We start from the raw sequence: 15257 nt of genomic DNA, 5'->3' as shown, positions 1-15257 counted from the left end.
CATATCTCAATGGACTGCGTGGGTCGAAATATCTCTGTGACCTAAGTTGTTTGGCATAAAAAGGTAAACTCAATTCGTTTCACACATAATTCGCTTTTTATTAATCTCGTTTTCAAGTCAGTTTGGCCAGGAGCTTTGGATTTGCATTCAGTAACCATATCCCTGACTGCACGGTGCTGGAGTAAAAACGCTCGAGCAGCTGAACACATAGTTTTTGGGACACGGCGGTGAGGGGAGAGAGGCTGCACCATAAGCTGCAGAAGGAGCGGCTGATCCGTAGCCGCCAGCGGTCCTCGCCATACCAAGGATCTGATGATCCATTTCGGAGCGAGCGTAACCCGATGACTTCGACGCGGGCGCTGAATAGCCAGAGGATGCGGTCGAGGATGCAGGAGCTGAGTACGATGAAGCAGCTGGTGATCCAGACGAAGCAGGCGCTGAGTAACCGGAAGAAGTCTTTGGCGCTGAATAGCCAGAAGCTGGTGCTGCAGAGCCCGCTGAATACGCTCGCGCTGCTGAATATCCAGATGATGCAGGTGCTGAATACGATGGAGCGGCAGGAGCTGAGTAAGATGGAGCAGCAGGAGCTGAGTAAGATGGAGCAGCCGGAGCTGAGTAAGATGGAGCAGCAGGTGCCGAATAAGATGAAGATGCAGGAGCTGAGTAAGATGGAGCAGCAGGAGCTGAGTAAGATGGAGCAGCAGGTGCCGAATAAGATGAAGATGCTGGAGCTGAGTAAGATGGAGCAGCAGGAGCTGAGTAAGATGGAGCAGCCGGAGCTGAGTAAGATGGAGCAGCAGGTGCCGAATAAGATGAAGATGCAGGAGCTGAGTAAGATGGAGCAGCAGGAGCTGAGTAAGATGGAGCGGCTGGAGCGGAGTACGACTGAGCCTTAGGGGCTGAGTAAGTCGGAGCAGCTGGCGCTGAATAAGATGACGATGCAGGCGATGAATATGAAGGAGAAGCAGAAGAGGAATATGAGGGAGCTGCAGGTGCGGAGTAAGATGGAGCGGCTGGAGCTGAATAAGATGGAGCCTTGAGTGCCGAATAACTTGAGGCAGGCGCTGAGTAAGATGGAGCTGAATATGAGGGTGCAGCAGGAGCCGAATATGAAGGACCAGCCGGTGCTGAATACGACGATGCTGGAGCTGCCGGAGCATGGTAGCTTGGGGCGGCAGGAGCCGAGTACGAGGATGTCTTTTGCGCTGAATACGATGGGGCAGAAGGCGCAGAGTAGCTGGGTGCTGCGGGTGCTGAATACGATGGAGCAGCAGGTGCTGAATAGCTGGGTGCTGCTGGTGCTGAATAGCTGGGTGCCGCAGGCGCTGAGTAGCTGGGTGCAGCGGGTGCCGAATACGACGGAGCAGCAGGCGCTGAATAGCTGGAGGATGCAGGTGCTGAATAGCTGGGTGCTGCAGGCGCTGAATAGCTGGGTGCAGCGGGTGCCGAATACGACGGAGCAGCAGGCGCTGAATAGCTGGAGGATGCAGGTGCTGAATAGCTGGGTGCTGCAGGCGCTGAATACGATGGAGCAGCAGGTGCTGAATAGCTGGGTGCTGCTGGTGCTGAATAGCTGGGTGCAGCGGGTGCCGAATACGACGGAGCAGCAGGCGCTGAATACGATGGTGCGGCAGGCGAATAAACCGGGGCGGCAGGAGCAGAATATCCTTGGTCCTTCGCCGGCGAGTAGCTTGACTGCGAATTGTAAACGATCGGTGGGGCATAGGCCTGTGCCGGAATTTCCCTAGTGTGCCTCTCCTCGTAGTCGAACTCGGATTCGGGGAAACCGTCGTCGAACTCCTCATTCCTGGTCGCCGGAAGCGAAAACGCGTTGGCCAAAAGGCAGCCAAAGGCCGCCAAGAACAGCAGTCGTCGTCCACACATAGCTCACAGAATTAAGACTATGGTTTTTTGAAACGGGACGGGTTTTATATGGCCAAGAGAAAAACAGATCAGCGAAATTTACAAATTCACCAAGAATATTGCCCAATTGCAGTCTGCTGTGCTTGGATACTCGGTGGGTTCACTTTGTGCTATTCTGCATTTGAAGCGATTCCATTTAAATTCGCTAGATTCGATCGTTTTCCAGTCACCTATTTCTTTTTAACGTGAATAGGTGAGTTGGCGATGCGAGCAGAAAACTTAATTTAACTCTTTCAATACCCTATACGTTTGGAAGTTGGAACCTATTCAATTTTAATTTAAAGATAATTGTTGAAAAAAAGAATTGTTATCTAGTTTGGGTTTTGTAATTTTTTCAGGACAATTCGCATTACAACAAATTTAACGTTAAGCGTGTTAGGTGATTTAATTTTAGTTAATTTTTATTCTATCGAATTGTAATATAACTTACTCATCGTGTCAATAATCTCAAGAAAAAGAGTATACAAAGTATAGTTTAATAACGTGTCAGCACTTTCGTTCAAAAATTCGGTCATCGCGGGAATGCTGAGCTATCAATATGTGGGTTGACTTGCTGCCTGAAAGAAAAAAACTTGGAATTGCCAACTACATATGTTATAACTTCAGATTTTCAATGAGTAGGAAAAATCTTCCTGCTCTTACATTGACCTTAAACCAAGTAAGGGTCATAATCATTTAGTGTATGGTTTTCATTTGGTGTTTTGCAATTAATCACGAAATTTTGTACAAAAAGAATTTAATTGCACACAATAAGTATTTAAATTGTGGCGGTCACTTCAGTGCGATGTGGCAGCGCCTGCCTTCCCAAGTGACAGTCTCTCGATTGTTTTATCGATTGCTATCGCCCGGTCGAATCAACACGTCAACGTTTTCCTCTTCTTCTTCGTGTGCCGCTGCTTGTTCTTCTTAATCGCGGCGACTCTGTTTTTTACTTAACAACTCGAATAGCAGTCGACGTTGTGAATTGAATAATTAATAAATAGGTGACTTCTGAATAAAAGTCGATTGGAGAGTGCGAGTGGCAAAGGACAGCTGGAAGCGACGAACGAAACGGGACACGTAAGTGGAAAGCGGTACTTGGCTGGAAGGATGGAAGAGTTAGGATAGGCAGAGGGAGGGTGACGGGGCGCAGACAGCTGCTTGCGTTGCAAAAAAAAAGAAGTGAAAGAATCGCGGAAGAATTGTGGAAGTAAAAGGTTAATGCTCTCTTCACTGATTTTCCGTGAAGACTTTTTAAAAGCCATTTCTCCCCAGTAATTTCACCGGTAAACTATATAGATCTATGTACGAGTTAAACACTATTTCCGCTGCCACATGAACACAGGTTTCCTCGCATAAGCCAGACGTACTTTTCGTCCCACAAATTATCTGTTAAAACTGTTGAAAACCCAACTAATTCTTGTGTTATTAATGCAGCTAAGAAATATAGGTAAAAGTAGTTGGTGAATTTTTGTATAATGTTAGCCTTTTAAGTTAAATCGTTGGTCTTTCTAGAAAGATCTTACAATGCAGAGGGTAAATACATATGGAGTACTTAATGGGGTATCTAATCCTGTGCACAATGCTTTAATTTGAACACCTTTCAACCGCACAGACCATGAAACTCGTGCTCCTTTTGAGCGCCCTGCTGGCGGGGATTGCCCTTTCCCAGGGAGCCGCCGTGATGTCCGTGGATCTGGGCAGCGAGTGGATGAAAGTGGGCGTTGTGTCGCCTGGAGTGCCTATGGAAATCGCCCTGAATCGCGAGTCCAAGCGCAAGACGCCCGCGATCCTAGCCTTCCGCGATGGAACGCGAACCATTGGCGAGGATGCACAAACAATTGGTATCAAGGATCCCAACTCGGCCTATGGCTATCTTCTGGATTTGCTGGGCAAGACCATCGATAATCCCATTGTGGATTTGTATAGGTAAGTGGTTGGTTTGCTTTGGGCCACGTCATTGTTGCGTCCCATCGACTTATCTCTAAATCAATCGCTTTTAGGAAACGCTTCCCATACTACAACATTGTGGGTGATCCGGAGCGCAACACCGTGGTCTTCCGCAAAAGCGACACCGATGAATTCTCCGTGGAGGAACTGGTTGCTCAATTGCTGGTCAAGGCCAAGCAGTTCGCCCAGGAATCCGTACAGCAGCCAATAACCGAGTGCGTCCTAACCGTGCCCGGTTACTTTGGCCAAGCCGAAAGGGAAGCTCTCTTGTCCGCCGCCCAGTTGGCCAATCTTAAGGTACTCCAGCTAATCAACGACTATGCGGCGGTGGCTCTAAACTACGGCGTCTTCCATCGCGGCGAAATCAACGAAACGGCCCAGTATTTCCTCTTCTACGATATGGGCGCCTACAAAACCTCAGCCGCTGTGGTCAGCTATCAGTTGGTGAAGGATAAACAAACCAGGGAGATCAACCCGGTGGTGCAGGTCCTTGGCGTTGGTTATGATCGCACTCTGGGAGGCCTGGAGATTCAACTAAGATTGCGTGATTATCTGGCGCAGGAGTTTAATGCCCTAAAGAAGACTAAAACCGATGTGACCACCAGTCCCCGAGCACTGGCCAAACTTTTCAAGGAAGCAGGACGACTAAAGAATGTCCTGTCCGCCAATACGGAGTTCTTCGCTCAAATCGAAAACCTGATAGAGGACATTGACTTTAAATTGCCCGTCACTCGTGAGAAGCTGGAGCAACTCTGCGAGGATCTTTGGCCCAGGGCCACAAAACCATTGGAAGAAGCATTGGCCTCGTCGCACCTCAGTCTGGACGTGATCAACCAGGTGATTTTGTTCGGAGGCGGCACCCGAGTTCCACGTGTGCAGGAAACCATCAAAGCTGTCATTAAACAGGAGCTGGGTAAAAATCTGAATGCCGATGAATCCGCCACTATGGGTGCAGTTTATAAGGCAGCCGACTTATCGGCCGGCTTCAAAGTGAAGAAGTTTGTGGTCAAGGATGCCACGCTGTTCCCCCTGCAAGTGTCCTTCGAACGGGATCCAGGCGATGGTGCTGCCGTAAAGCAGGTGAAACGTGCCCTGTTTGCCCTAATGAACCCCTATCCCCAAAAGAAGGTCATTACCTTCAACAAGCACACCGACGATTTTGAGTTCTATGTCAACTACGCCGATTTGGATCGTTATAGCAAGGAGGAGATTGCCGCTCTGGGCAGCTTGAACGTGACCAAGGTGCAGCTGAAGCAGGTGAAGGAGCTGCTGGAGAAATCGAAAAAGGAACTGGTGGATAACAAGGGCATCAAGGCTTACTTCTACCTGGATGACTCTGGCATTTTCCGCTGCACAGGAGTTGAGTACGTGTACGAGAAACAAAAGCCTGAGGACGATGCTGATGAAGACAGCACTTTGTCCAAGTTTGGCAGCACTTTGAGTAAATTGTTTACCAAGGAGGGTGAGGAGAAGAAGGACAATTCGGAACAGGAAGAGGCAGCTAATGCAGGCGAAGAGCCATCTAAATCAGAAGATAATGAAAAGGCCAAGGAAGAGGATGCTAGCAAGGAGCAAAAGTCTGAGGAGAGCACAAAACAAGATACCGAAGCCAAAAACGAAACAATCAAGCTTGTTACGGTCAAGTCCCCGGTGACGTATGAGTCCCAAACGCAGTTTGTTGTTCCTCTGGTCGGTTCCGCGTATGATCAATCAGTGGCCAAACTGGCCGCCATTAACAAAGCTGAGGAGCAACGTGTCCGCTTGGAATCAGCTTTTAATGCCCTCGAAGCCCACATAATCGAGGTGCAACAGAAACTGGACGAGGAGTCGTACGCTAAGTGTGCTACCGCCGAGGAGAAGGAGAAATTGCTTGCCGAATGCAGCACTTTGGGTGAATGGCTGTATGAGGATCTGGAGGATCCCAAAGCAGAGATCTACGAGGAAAAGCTGGCGCAACTGAAGAAGCTATCCAACGTCTTTTTGGCTCGCCACTGGGAACACGAGGAGCGACCAGAGGCTATCAAAGCACTCAAGGGCATGATTGATGGCGCCGAAAAGTTCCTGGTCACTGGCCGCAATCTCACCAAGGACACCAATCCCGAGAAGGACGTCTTTACCCAGGTGGAGATCGACACGCTGGACAAAGTGATAACCGAAACCAATGCATGGCTCAAGACGGAGACGGCGGCGCAGAAGAAGTTGGCCAAGAACGCGGATATCCGCCTGACCGTCAAGGATATAACGGACAAAATGAGCCTGCTGGACCGCGAGGTCAAGTACTTGGTTAACAAGATCAAGATCTGGAAGCCCAAGGTGAAGCCCGCTGCTGAAAAGGAGAAGAAGAAGGAGGAGGAGGTGGTGGCCTCCGGCAGTGGCGATGACACCAAATCGGAGGACGCCGAGCAGCAGCAGGAACAGGCGACAAAGGAGGAGCAGCAGGAGCAGGAGCCCGTAGATGAGATCACTCCAACGCCTGCCGAGGAGGAAACCAAGACACCGCACAGTGAGCTCTAAGGAGCCAAACTAGAGGGATTACGAGCATCCGTAGCAGCAGGAAGCCAAGTGCCTGTCTTAGGATTCGAAGGAGGATTCACATCGGGGGTTACACAGGGGGAAAAAGACGGCAAATGGTCGCGAAACGGGGCGTCTTTATTTCTATGATTTTTTTTAGCTAAAGTCGGGGTTAAATTATGCTACTTCTAATCGAAAACAAAACACACAAAAAAAAAAACACAAAATAATGTAAACCGTAACTTAATGTAAAAACCATTTTCCATTTCCATACCATTCCGCATAGGAAATACAAGACTTGAAGAAGTACTCACACGGTCCCCTCTATATGTATATCCACTATATCTTATTGATCTATTGTAGCGAAAGTAGCGAAACGAATTGGGCGGGATGAGTTAATTGCCGAGATAAGATCGTAATAAATCGGAAATCGTAAGGAGCGAAACATAACAAATAAAGTTTGCATTGTGTTGTACGCGGATTGGCATTTTCGTTCCATTCATAGCGCGTTGTGTCACAAGTAGATAATGCTGACATTTAATAATTACAACCAATTTTTAAATTTCCCACCCAGAAGTAGTCCTTACTTTGGCTTGTGCCCTCGCTAGCTGCGGAGCGTGTACAGCTACGTATGGTTCGTGTATTCACTGAGAGGTGATGGACTTGTTAAGACCTGTAGCGATACTTGCGCAACCATCGATATGCCGATACACGCATAAACATCGGCGGACTGATTCATCGATGACCAACGTATCGCCATCCGTGGATCGCTAATTTGTTGTTGGTAAAAAAAAGGTAAAGCGGGCGGGCGTGCGTGGAACAGAATTTAATTCTCCGTGTCACAATTTTCGCAGCTGTGAGCGTATATTATTTTGTTGTTTTTCTTTTTTTTATTGTCTTTTTCCCAAAGAATTTTTCTACGCTGCGGTTTGGCTTACAACTAACTACATGCCTATTTGCGCAAGTGTATGTGTGCGAGAAGAGTTGGTGCTTTCTGCGGCCGTTTTTCCGTGTATCTGTGCCTCTATTTGTGCTCCGTGTTCCGTGCAAACAAAGGATTTGTTCTTGGGGCTCCCTCTGTGCACAGTTAGTTTTTCGCCTTAGTCGCTTAAATATTGATAAATGATTAAAAGTGCCAATGTGTGTGTGTCCGAGTGTGTGTGTGTATGCAATGCTGAAAACGCAGACTTCGGTCAGTGAAAGAAGGGGTGGTGGGAAGCAGGAGGAAAAGGTGGTGGAGGAGAGCAAAAGAGAGGTGCCGAGGGAAAACAGTTATGCAGCTGGGAACAGTGGAGCCTCGGCGAAAAAAAAATTGGCTCACTTCTCGATTTTTTCGATTGCCCATATTTGAAACTTTCCTCTTTGTCATGGGTTTTCTTATTTGTCTCCATTTTCCCTTCAATTCGAGCTTTTTCTCTGTAACAATATCCTTGTGGGGAGCAGACAAAAATAACAAACTCAGCAGAAAGCGTAGGCTAACAAAGAGGGGGATAGGGGTGAAACGCGAGATTTGTTTTTTTTTTCCGATTTCCAATCGGTTTCGATGAGTTTCGATCATTGCGTAGGCAAGAGACCTGCTGTGCGAGTGAGATGGCGCTAGAGATTGGTACAAGTGTGTGTCAGGTCTTGTCTGCTGCTCTTGTGTGCGTCCGGGTGTGTTTGTGTAAGCCAACTGCCGATTGTTGTTTTTGTTTTGGCTAGTAAGCGTTAGAAGCAGCAACAAAAATAATAATAATACAAAAATTAATATCAAGCTAAGTGAAACACGTGTTTAAAACTCCAATTACAGCTTTAATGCCCAGCACAAACCAACAAACAAACAAACGCATCAACAGTATAAGAAAACGATAGTAAGTCGGGAAAATCAAAGTGCAAATCTGAACATAAAATAAGCAGAGTGCGAGCAAGACAGCGCATGCTGGGCGCCGCAGGAGCTGTAGAAGAAGAAGCAGTGAGAGTGAAGTTGACTGGAAGTGGAGTGGAAAAAGAAGAGCGAGAAGAGAGCCAGCGAAAACAACAAAGAACAACCAGTCGACTCCAAAAATTGCCCTTTCAATCTACCTCCAAACACGAGCAAAATCCTCATTCTAATAAAAAGCTCAATAACTAAATGAGTAAACATAATATTCACATAAAGACGCCCTGAAGAACAACTTAAAAACTAAAAAGGGTCATCTGGAGTGGGCAGATAAAAGCAGCTGACGGACAAAAAAAAAAAAAACATTTAATCCCATACCAGCTTTCTACGCCTGGAAGTCGCAAAGGTAGAGCTCAAGAGAGGGGGAGCTAGCTCCCTGAAACCCCAGGAACCACAAAACTCCACTTGGACCACGAAATAATCATAAGCACGAAAAAACACAGACCAGACCAGTTGCCTTTTAAGCCCGCCACAAGATGGCGTGCCTTAACACCCTGAAGCAGGAAATCAAAACGCTAGAGAAGATCTTCCCGAAGAACCACGAGCGCTTTCAGATCCTCAATTCCAGCGTCGACGAACTGCTCTGCCGTTTTATCGATAAGAATGGAAAGCGGTACGATATTCACGCCAACATAACGGTAAGTCACCGATGATCAACCATATAAGTCTAAACTTAAATCTTCTATTTGGTAATTTGGGGAAGTTTTATGGCTAAAAATACAGTGACAGTGAAGTTAAGGGGATGTAAAGTGATTCGGGCCAGTGAATTGCTAAAGTTTTTCCCATAAAATCCACATTCTCGGAAGTATAACTTTAGCAAAAAGAGTAAACAAATTCGTAGTTAAAGCGAATGGTTTTTATTTCTCTGTGCATCTGTCTTATCGTCTTCAGTAATCAATACATAGGAGCATTGCAACTGAAGAAGGGCGACTATGAATGCGCCGTGTTTGCAAATGATTTGGAGCCTGGTGCTGGAGGGGATTACGGGCTCTGGAGGTTACTTTACTCCGCTTGTACTCTGCAACTTTTCACTTTGCGCACCGCGACGATAACTTTATTTATACGGCGATAGTGTAGAATTCTATTTTTAGCCAGTTAGCATGTGTTCAAAGCTTTTTTTATCCGCTAAACTTAATCGAATCCCTAGTTCCCTTTTCGTATGTGAAAATCTCTTACTATTCTTCTGCTAATATTTCACGCAAGTCCGTCTTCTTTTTGGTCCAGTACTATAGTGATTTTTTTATGCCCAAATTTTTGCTTTCTTCTTTCCAATAGTGCCATCCTTGTCTCCTTGTTGAATCTACTTTTTCGACTTTTCTTTATCGGTTCGCCCTCTCTCTCTCTTTCCCGCTTATGCGTGATTATATAGGCGAGGATTTGTGCCGATTCTTTATTCCCACGCTGCTCAGTTAAGATGGAATATTCGTACGTATATATATGTTACGTTTGTATGTAATCGAGGTAGTCGATGCCCTTTGGCCACTCTCTCAGGTTCCCTCTCTTTCTACTCTTCTGGTTCTGACCAACATAGACTGATTTTGAAGATTTCCGTCATGGGATAATTACAATGGGAGATGTATACATGTGTAGATATGTATATATTTCGCAACTTAACATTTAATTTTTGCTGAAATTGTCAAAAGCAATCGCACATCGATTCATATAAAAGCGGGCTCCTGCACTTTGCAGTACGGAGTGACACCCTCGACGAGGTGTGATTCATTGTACCCCGATCATCGGCTGCCGAGCTGTTCCATCTGTTTTCTGTCTTCACTGACTGTGCACTGATCCCCGCTTGGTTCAACGATCTAATTAAAGGTTATAATTTCATACATTCTGGCGCCTTTGGATCTCCGTTGTTTAGTATTTGTTTATTTACATGTGCATGCAAAGTGAATACGTCGGCGACGACAATTCTCCAGAGAACCTAAAACAAAAGAAACAAGTTCGAGACTGGAAATGGGAATGGGAATAGGAGAGGTCTTCTTGGCGAGTCAAAGTCCTTGACCAACCCCACACACGCGATGGGTTGGGCCCACCCCATTGGCTAAAAGTACAGTGGATTCCCGATAAGATTTACGCCAAGTCAAACATTTAATCGAGCCCGCTGTTAATAGAAAACCAATGAACTTGGTTGAAACGTAGGAACGTATAACATAGGAATTTCAGTAGGAAAACTATGGCTTTTTAAGATTCACCAGCTCTATTAAGATTGTTTCAAAAAGGTGCACATATGTATATTTACGATATGCTAATGCTATATGCCTGTTTCTCTCCTGCAGGAAACGTATCCCTCATCGCCGCCAGTTTGGTTCGCCGAAAGCGAGGAGACGAGCGTCACAAATGCTGTTCAAATACTTAGCAATACGAATGGACGTGATAATCACGTGATCAATCAGGTGAGTACTTATGGCAGGTTTCGAAATCTATTGCCTGTGAACTGACAATCCCAAACCAAATCCTTGCAGGTGGGCATACTGCTGCGTGAGCTGTGCCGCCTTCACAACGTTCCACTGCCACCCGACATCGATAATTTGGCTCTGCCGCTGCAAACGCCGCCGCCATCCGCTTCCCCCCTTCGCTGCGAGCAGAGACCAGGTGGTGGTGGAGCGGGGGGCGGTGGCGGACCCCACGGCAACGAGGAGACCGATTCGGATCAGGAGGAGATCGAGGATCCCATCGGCGAGAGCGAACAGGAGAGCGAGGGCGATGAGGACTTGCCGCTGGAAATGGATGATGTACGCAGTACAAGCAAGGTGAGCTTTAGGTGTAAAATTGTCTGCAATTAAATTATTTGTTGGTTTGGAGAGAGTTAGGTGTAACTTTGTAGTTATTTATATATAATTTCTGGGCGAAGATGTCAATCAATTATTCTTAAATCGTTTTGATATCCGTGAAATGCAGAAGGACGACATGGAAGTGGAACACCTAGCGACTCTAGAAAAACTGCGTCAAAGTCAGAGACAAGACTATCTAAAAGTGAGTACACCGATACTTTGCGTTAAAGGCTATATCTTAAGTTTTACTCGACATTAGGGTTCCGTTTCGGGTTCCGTGCAGGCAACCGATCGCTTAATGAAGGAATTACGCGACATTTATCGCTCAGACGCCTTCAAAAAGAACATGTATTCTATTGAGCTCGTCAATGAGTCGATTTACGAATGGAACATTCGCCTCAAGTCTGTCGACCCGGACAGTCCGCTGCACAGTGATCTGCAAATGCTCAAGGAGAAGGAGGGCAAGGACAGCATACTGCTCAACATCCTGTTCAAGGAGACGTATCCCTTCGAGCCGCCATTTGTGCGCGTTGTCCATCCGATTATCTCAGGTGGGATTTGCTGAGTATAAGTAAATCATGGAGGTTTATTTAAATGATTCTTGTGTTTACAAGGCGGCTATGTGCTCATCGGTGGTGCCATCTGCATGGAATTGCTGACCAAACAGGGCTGGAGCTCGGCATATACCGTGGAAGCGGTTATCATGCAAATTGCAGCCACTCTCGTCAAGGGAAAGGCGCGCATCCAATTCGGGGCTACCAAAGTATGTTAAATTCATAGAATTCGAGTCGACAAAATGGACGACCTTTTTATTTAATACTCTTAACAACCTTCTATAAACAGGCACTGACCCAGGGCCAATACAGTTTGGCTCGAGCCCAGCAGAGCTTCAAATCTCTGGTGCAGATTCACGAAAAGAATGGTAAGCCCAGAAATGCAACGTAAGATGAGCAACGATTGACACGGAAACTTCTTATTGCAGGATGGTTCACCCCGCCCAAGGAAGATGGCTAAAACAAGAGAGTCCACTGATGCACATCCTTCCTAGAGTAACGCATGCCAGCCTACACCAATCAACACCACTCCTCACACCGCCAAAATTAGCCTGTCCACATCCGCCAAGCACACATCCCGCACTCACTGCCGGCTTGATCTGATATGTCTGATGTCTGATCTGGTCAGGACCAATATGGACGAAGCGCCCATTTTTAAGAAGATGGCCCACACAATTACATTGCTTGCTGCGTCGATGTATGTTTAATTGCTCCGTTGCATTCATATGTATGTAAATGCCCCACTCGTCTTTTCTGTAGTGCGTAGTGGCCTGAAGCCGTGTAATCTGTACAGAGTCTTGGAAACTGGAGCTGCATATATTGGTGTAAAAGTGTCAAAAAAAAAATGAGCAGCCGAAGAGTGTAAAATGTCTATGTCTATATCTGTTATGTATATGAGTATACTTTTAATTTAAATTGTAAATGTAGTGGCTTTGAACCTTGAAAACAGCAACCACAATCCCCATACACTTTACACACACCCCTAAATTGTAAATTAGTTAAGTCGAAATGTATTCTTATTTAAGTTTAACAAATCCGTGGTATCTTAAATTTTTCCCTTTCCCTTTAACTGGTAAGCAAGCAACACAAGGAACGGCATGTTGGGAAAAGTTGACGCGATGTCGATCGGAATAGATATATATATCTATACATACATATAATTATAATTATACATAAATATAAAGATATATATTAATATTAGTGCGAGAGTTTAGCTTAAGCAGAATAATACAGAACGATGCGTCGAAGATGAGCAAATTCTAAGTGTAAATTCGTCTTTCCAAATAATCGTAAAATAACGTAAATCTAACTATAAAAAAGAATTAAAAATGAAACCTAAATCGAGTAGTTGGAGAACGAAAATCGTAAATATTTGCAAGTAAATTACCCATTATATTAAAAAAAAGTTCGTTTTCGCGGGCAGCTGTTTTGCTGCCCCATTAACATTGTTTTTTTTTTTTTATTATGCGTAAAACGGCAGACAAAATTTCATTGTACATTTCAAAACTGAAATTGGCATGCACGACGAAACGTTCATTTTAAGTATGTATTTAATAAAGAAAGATATATACATGCGTAATGGGTATTGAAACTGCTTTATACTTAAACTACTACTACTTATATACTTAATATCAAAGCTATGTGGCTATATCGTTGTTCTACGTCGGCCTGGGTCACTCAACTAAGACCACATAATTTTGCGCCGCCACGGAGGGATGCATCTTAGGTGTCTTTGTCTCCACATAGGTGGGCTTATGGGCTACCTCGCTATTGTCCATTGAAATCCCAATGAGCATATCCACAGCACCCTTCATCCGCATCAGCTCGGCGGTGAGCCTCACCTCCTCCTGCATTGCAAGTGACAATCGTTGCAAGGCTTTCATCAGCTTCTGGCTGTAGGCCACCAATCGTTGCTCGAAGACATCAAGGACCGTGCTCGCGGCCATCATCAGCGGGCGCATGAATCGCACCTCGCCCAAGTGGTTGCAAATGAAGTCGATGAATCGGACAAGCGCTGCCTCATGACGACCCGTGAGGGCTTTTCCCAGTGATCCACGGTGCAGAAGGTCCGTGATGACAGCCACAATGAGCTCCGGCTGGTATTGCATCTTCTGCGCATTCATCACGTCGTCCAAAGCCTTCTTGTGGTTAAACTGGCGCAAGTGCACATCGTAGGATTTCAATCCAGGCCCCTTGACGTGGTCCTTGATGGTGTGATCAACCTCTTGGGTGTTGTTCGTGCGTTTCGTACTCACGAAGTACTTTCGAGCGCGATCCGCACGAATCTTTTTCAAATGACTGGGCTTGCTGTCTACCATCATGCGACGAATGGAGACTAGACCATCGACCATTCCAGCCACAACTGCTTGATCTCCGTCAGCAACAGCCATGCTGACCACCGCATTGGGATAAGTCAATGTGTGCACTGTTTTGTAGGTGCTCACATCGTAGATTTTCACGTGCCTATCGAGCCCGCCTGAGAGCAATCTCCTGCCATCGGATCCCAGTCGCAGACAAGTTACTGTTTTGTGATGCTGCGACATCATGGTGAGCAGACGGCAGCCGCTGATGAGATCCCATACGCGCACCTGGCTGCCGCCGGCGCTGACGAAAATAGAGCCGTTCGGAAGGAACAACATGGACTCCACCGGAGCTCCGTGATCTAAGGTGCGCTGCACCGCCGTTTCCGCTCTCGTATCGTACAGTTTGATCTTGCCATCGTAGCCGCCGGAGACGAACATATGCCCTGCCTGCGGATGCATGGCGCCTGCACGAACGTAGTCGGTGTGCGTGTCCTCGTACGTTTGCACCACCTTCTCGTTTGCCACGTCCCACAGACGGACCGACTTGTCGTCTCCAAAACTGGCTAGCTGCAGCTTGTCCGCCGTAAAGAAGGTGCGGTGTACTGGTGCCGTGTGTCCCTTGAACAAACGCAAGATGTTGCGACTGGTGGTGTCGAATAGCTTGACATGGCCCTCCTCGTCGCCGGCGGCCAGGAGTCGACCATCCTGCCGGAAGGTGGCGCCGTATGCGGTCTTTTGGAATCGGGAAAGGTTCTTTACCACAAGCATGGTCACCAGGTTGTAAATCTGAACGCGCACCGAACAGGTCACAACAAAGTTGTCAGGATCGCTTGGACTGAAGTCCAAATAATCGATGGTGTTGTGCTCCTTGAGTAGTTCTGGTTTCTGTGGAATGCAGAGGGGAAACAATGATTTGGTTGCCGAGCCTCTCTGCCTAGTCCTATACAACTCACCGCCAGTCGGTCCCAGTACACCGTATCCGGCGTTTCCACCTGGGCCCGCTGTCGAAAACGCCGTGTGTTCAGTGGAAGAAAGGAGTTCTGCATCCTGTCTGTGTATTTCTACTAAATCTCTTTCGGGCGCGCACGTGTTAGATGGGAAGAGTGTGACCAGCGGAATGTAACAGTGGTGGCAAACATTTTGGTTTTTAGCCAAATCCGCGTGCACACAAATACGGAGGTGCTCATTGAATTCAATAAATTTTCTTAAATATCTTAATCATTCTGCTATCAACTGTTTATTAAACGCATATACTTAAGAAATAATTCCGTTAATACTGAAAAAATATATGAATGTAGCAAATGTACTGATAATACTGACTGTAGAAAAAAGGAAAAAAAAA

At 46.4% G+C, this 15257-nt stretch overlaps 4 protein-coding genes and 1 long non-coding RNA gene across 10 annotated transcripts; 2 read left to right on the top strand and 3 right to left on the bottom strand.

Annotated features, from left to right (window-relative positions):
* Nucleotides 1-75: 75 nt before the first annotated feature.
* Vml (Vitelline membrane-like) lies at nt 76-2035 on the bottom strand. Of its 2 annotated transcripts, none has more exons than NM_001316644.1 (1): nt 76-2035. In NM_001316644.1, exon 1 carries the CDS (start codon nt 1882-1884, stop codon nt 148-150), a length of 1737 nt encoding a protein of 578 aa, NP_001303573.1. In that variant the 5' UTR covers nt 1885-2035; the 3' UTR covers nt 76-147. The 2 variants fall into 2 exon arrangements, with proteins under 2 accessions (NP_001303573.1, NP_001096866.1); NM_001103396.2 differs by having other exon boundaries at nt 76-1907.
* A 753-nt stretch (nt 2036-2788) lies between these two features.
* Nucleotides 2789-6849, top strand: Grp170 (Grp170 co-chaperone). 2 transcript variants are annotated; one of them, NM_130639.4, is made up of 3 exons: nt 2789-2982; nt 3518-3831; nt 3906-6572. In NM_130639.4, exons 2-3 carry the CDS (start codon nt 3521-3523, stop codon nt 6364-6366), a joined length of 2772 nt encoding a protein of 923 aa, NP_569995.1. In that variant the 5' UTR covers nt 2789-2982; nt 3518-3520; the 3' UTR covers nt 6367-6572. The 2 variants fall into 2 exon arrangements, with proteins under 2 accessions (NP_569995.1, NP_001162645.1); NM_001169174.2 differs by lacking the exon at nt 2789-2982 and adding an exon at nt 3079-3207 and having other exon boundaries at nt 3906-6849.
* Nucleotides 6850-7095: 246 nt separating this feature from the next.
* CG2924 (uncharacterized protein) lies at nt 7096-13200 on the top strand. 4 transcript variants are annotated; one of them, NM_001297890.1, is made up of 10 exons: nt 7096-7158; nt 8153-8919; nt 10564-10680; nt 10750-11037; nt 11186-11260; nt 11318-11609; nt 11673-11821; nt 11902-11980; nt 12041-12309; nt 12372-13200. In NM_001297890.1, exons 2-9 carry the CDS (start codon nt 8758-8760, stop codon nt 12070-12072), a joined length of 1194 nt encoding a protein of 397 aa, NP_001284819.1. In that variant the 5' UTR covers nt 7096-7158; nt 8153-8757; the 3' UTR covers nt 12073-12309; nt 12372-13200. The 4 variants fall into 4 exon arrangements, with proteins under 4 accessions (NP_001284819.1, NP_726805.1, NP_569994.1 ...); NM_166935.3 differs by having other exon boundaries at nt 12041-12866; NM_130638.4 differs by having other exon boundaries at nt 7096-7219; nt 12041-12866.
* lncRNA:CR45480 (long non-coding RNA:CR45480) lies at nt 7350-7861 on the bottom strand. The gene has a single exon (NR_123778.1). It is a non-coding gene; the product is annotated as a long non-coding RNA:CR45480 (long non-coding RNA).
* On the bottom strand, nt 13032-15020 carry CG3071 (uncharacterized protein). The gene is made up of 2 exons (NM_130637.4): nt 14869-15020; nt 13032-14800 (listed from the first exon to the last, which is right to left on the bottom strand). Exons 1-2 carry the CDS (start codon nt 14959-14961, stop codon nt 13286-13288), a joined length of 1608 nt encoding a protein of 535 aa, NP_569993.1. The 5' UTR covers nt 14962-15020; the 3' UTR covers nt 13032-13285.
* Between the last annotated feature and the right edge of the window lie 237 nt (nt 15021-15257).

The sequence above is a fragment of the Drosophila melanogaster genome, chromosome X (assembly GCF_000001215.4).
Source record: "Drosophila melanogaster chromosome X".
Taxonomy (NCBI): Eukaryota; Metazoa; Arthropoda; class Insecta; order Diptera; family Drosophilidae; genus Drosophila; species Drosophila melanogaster.
The sequence above is the reverse complement of the archived record's forward strand: the minus strand, read 5'-3'. Positions and strand labels throughout refer to the sequence as shown.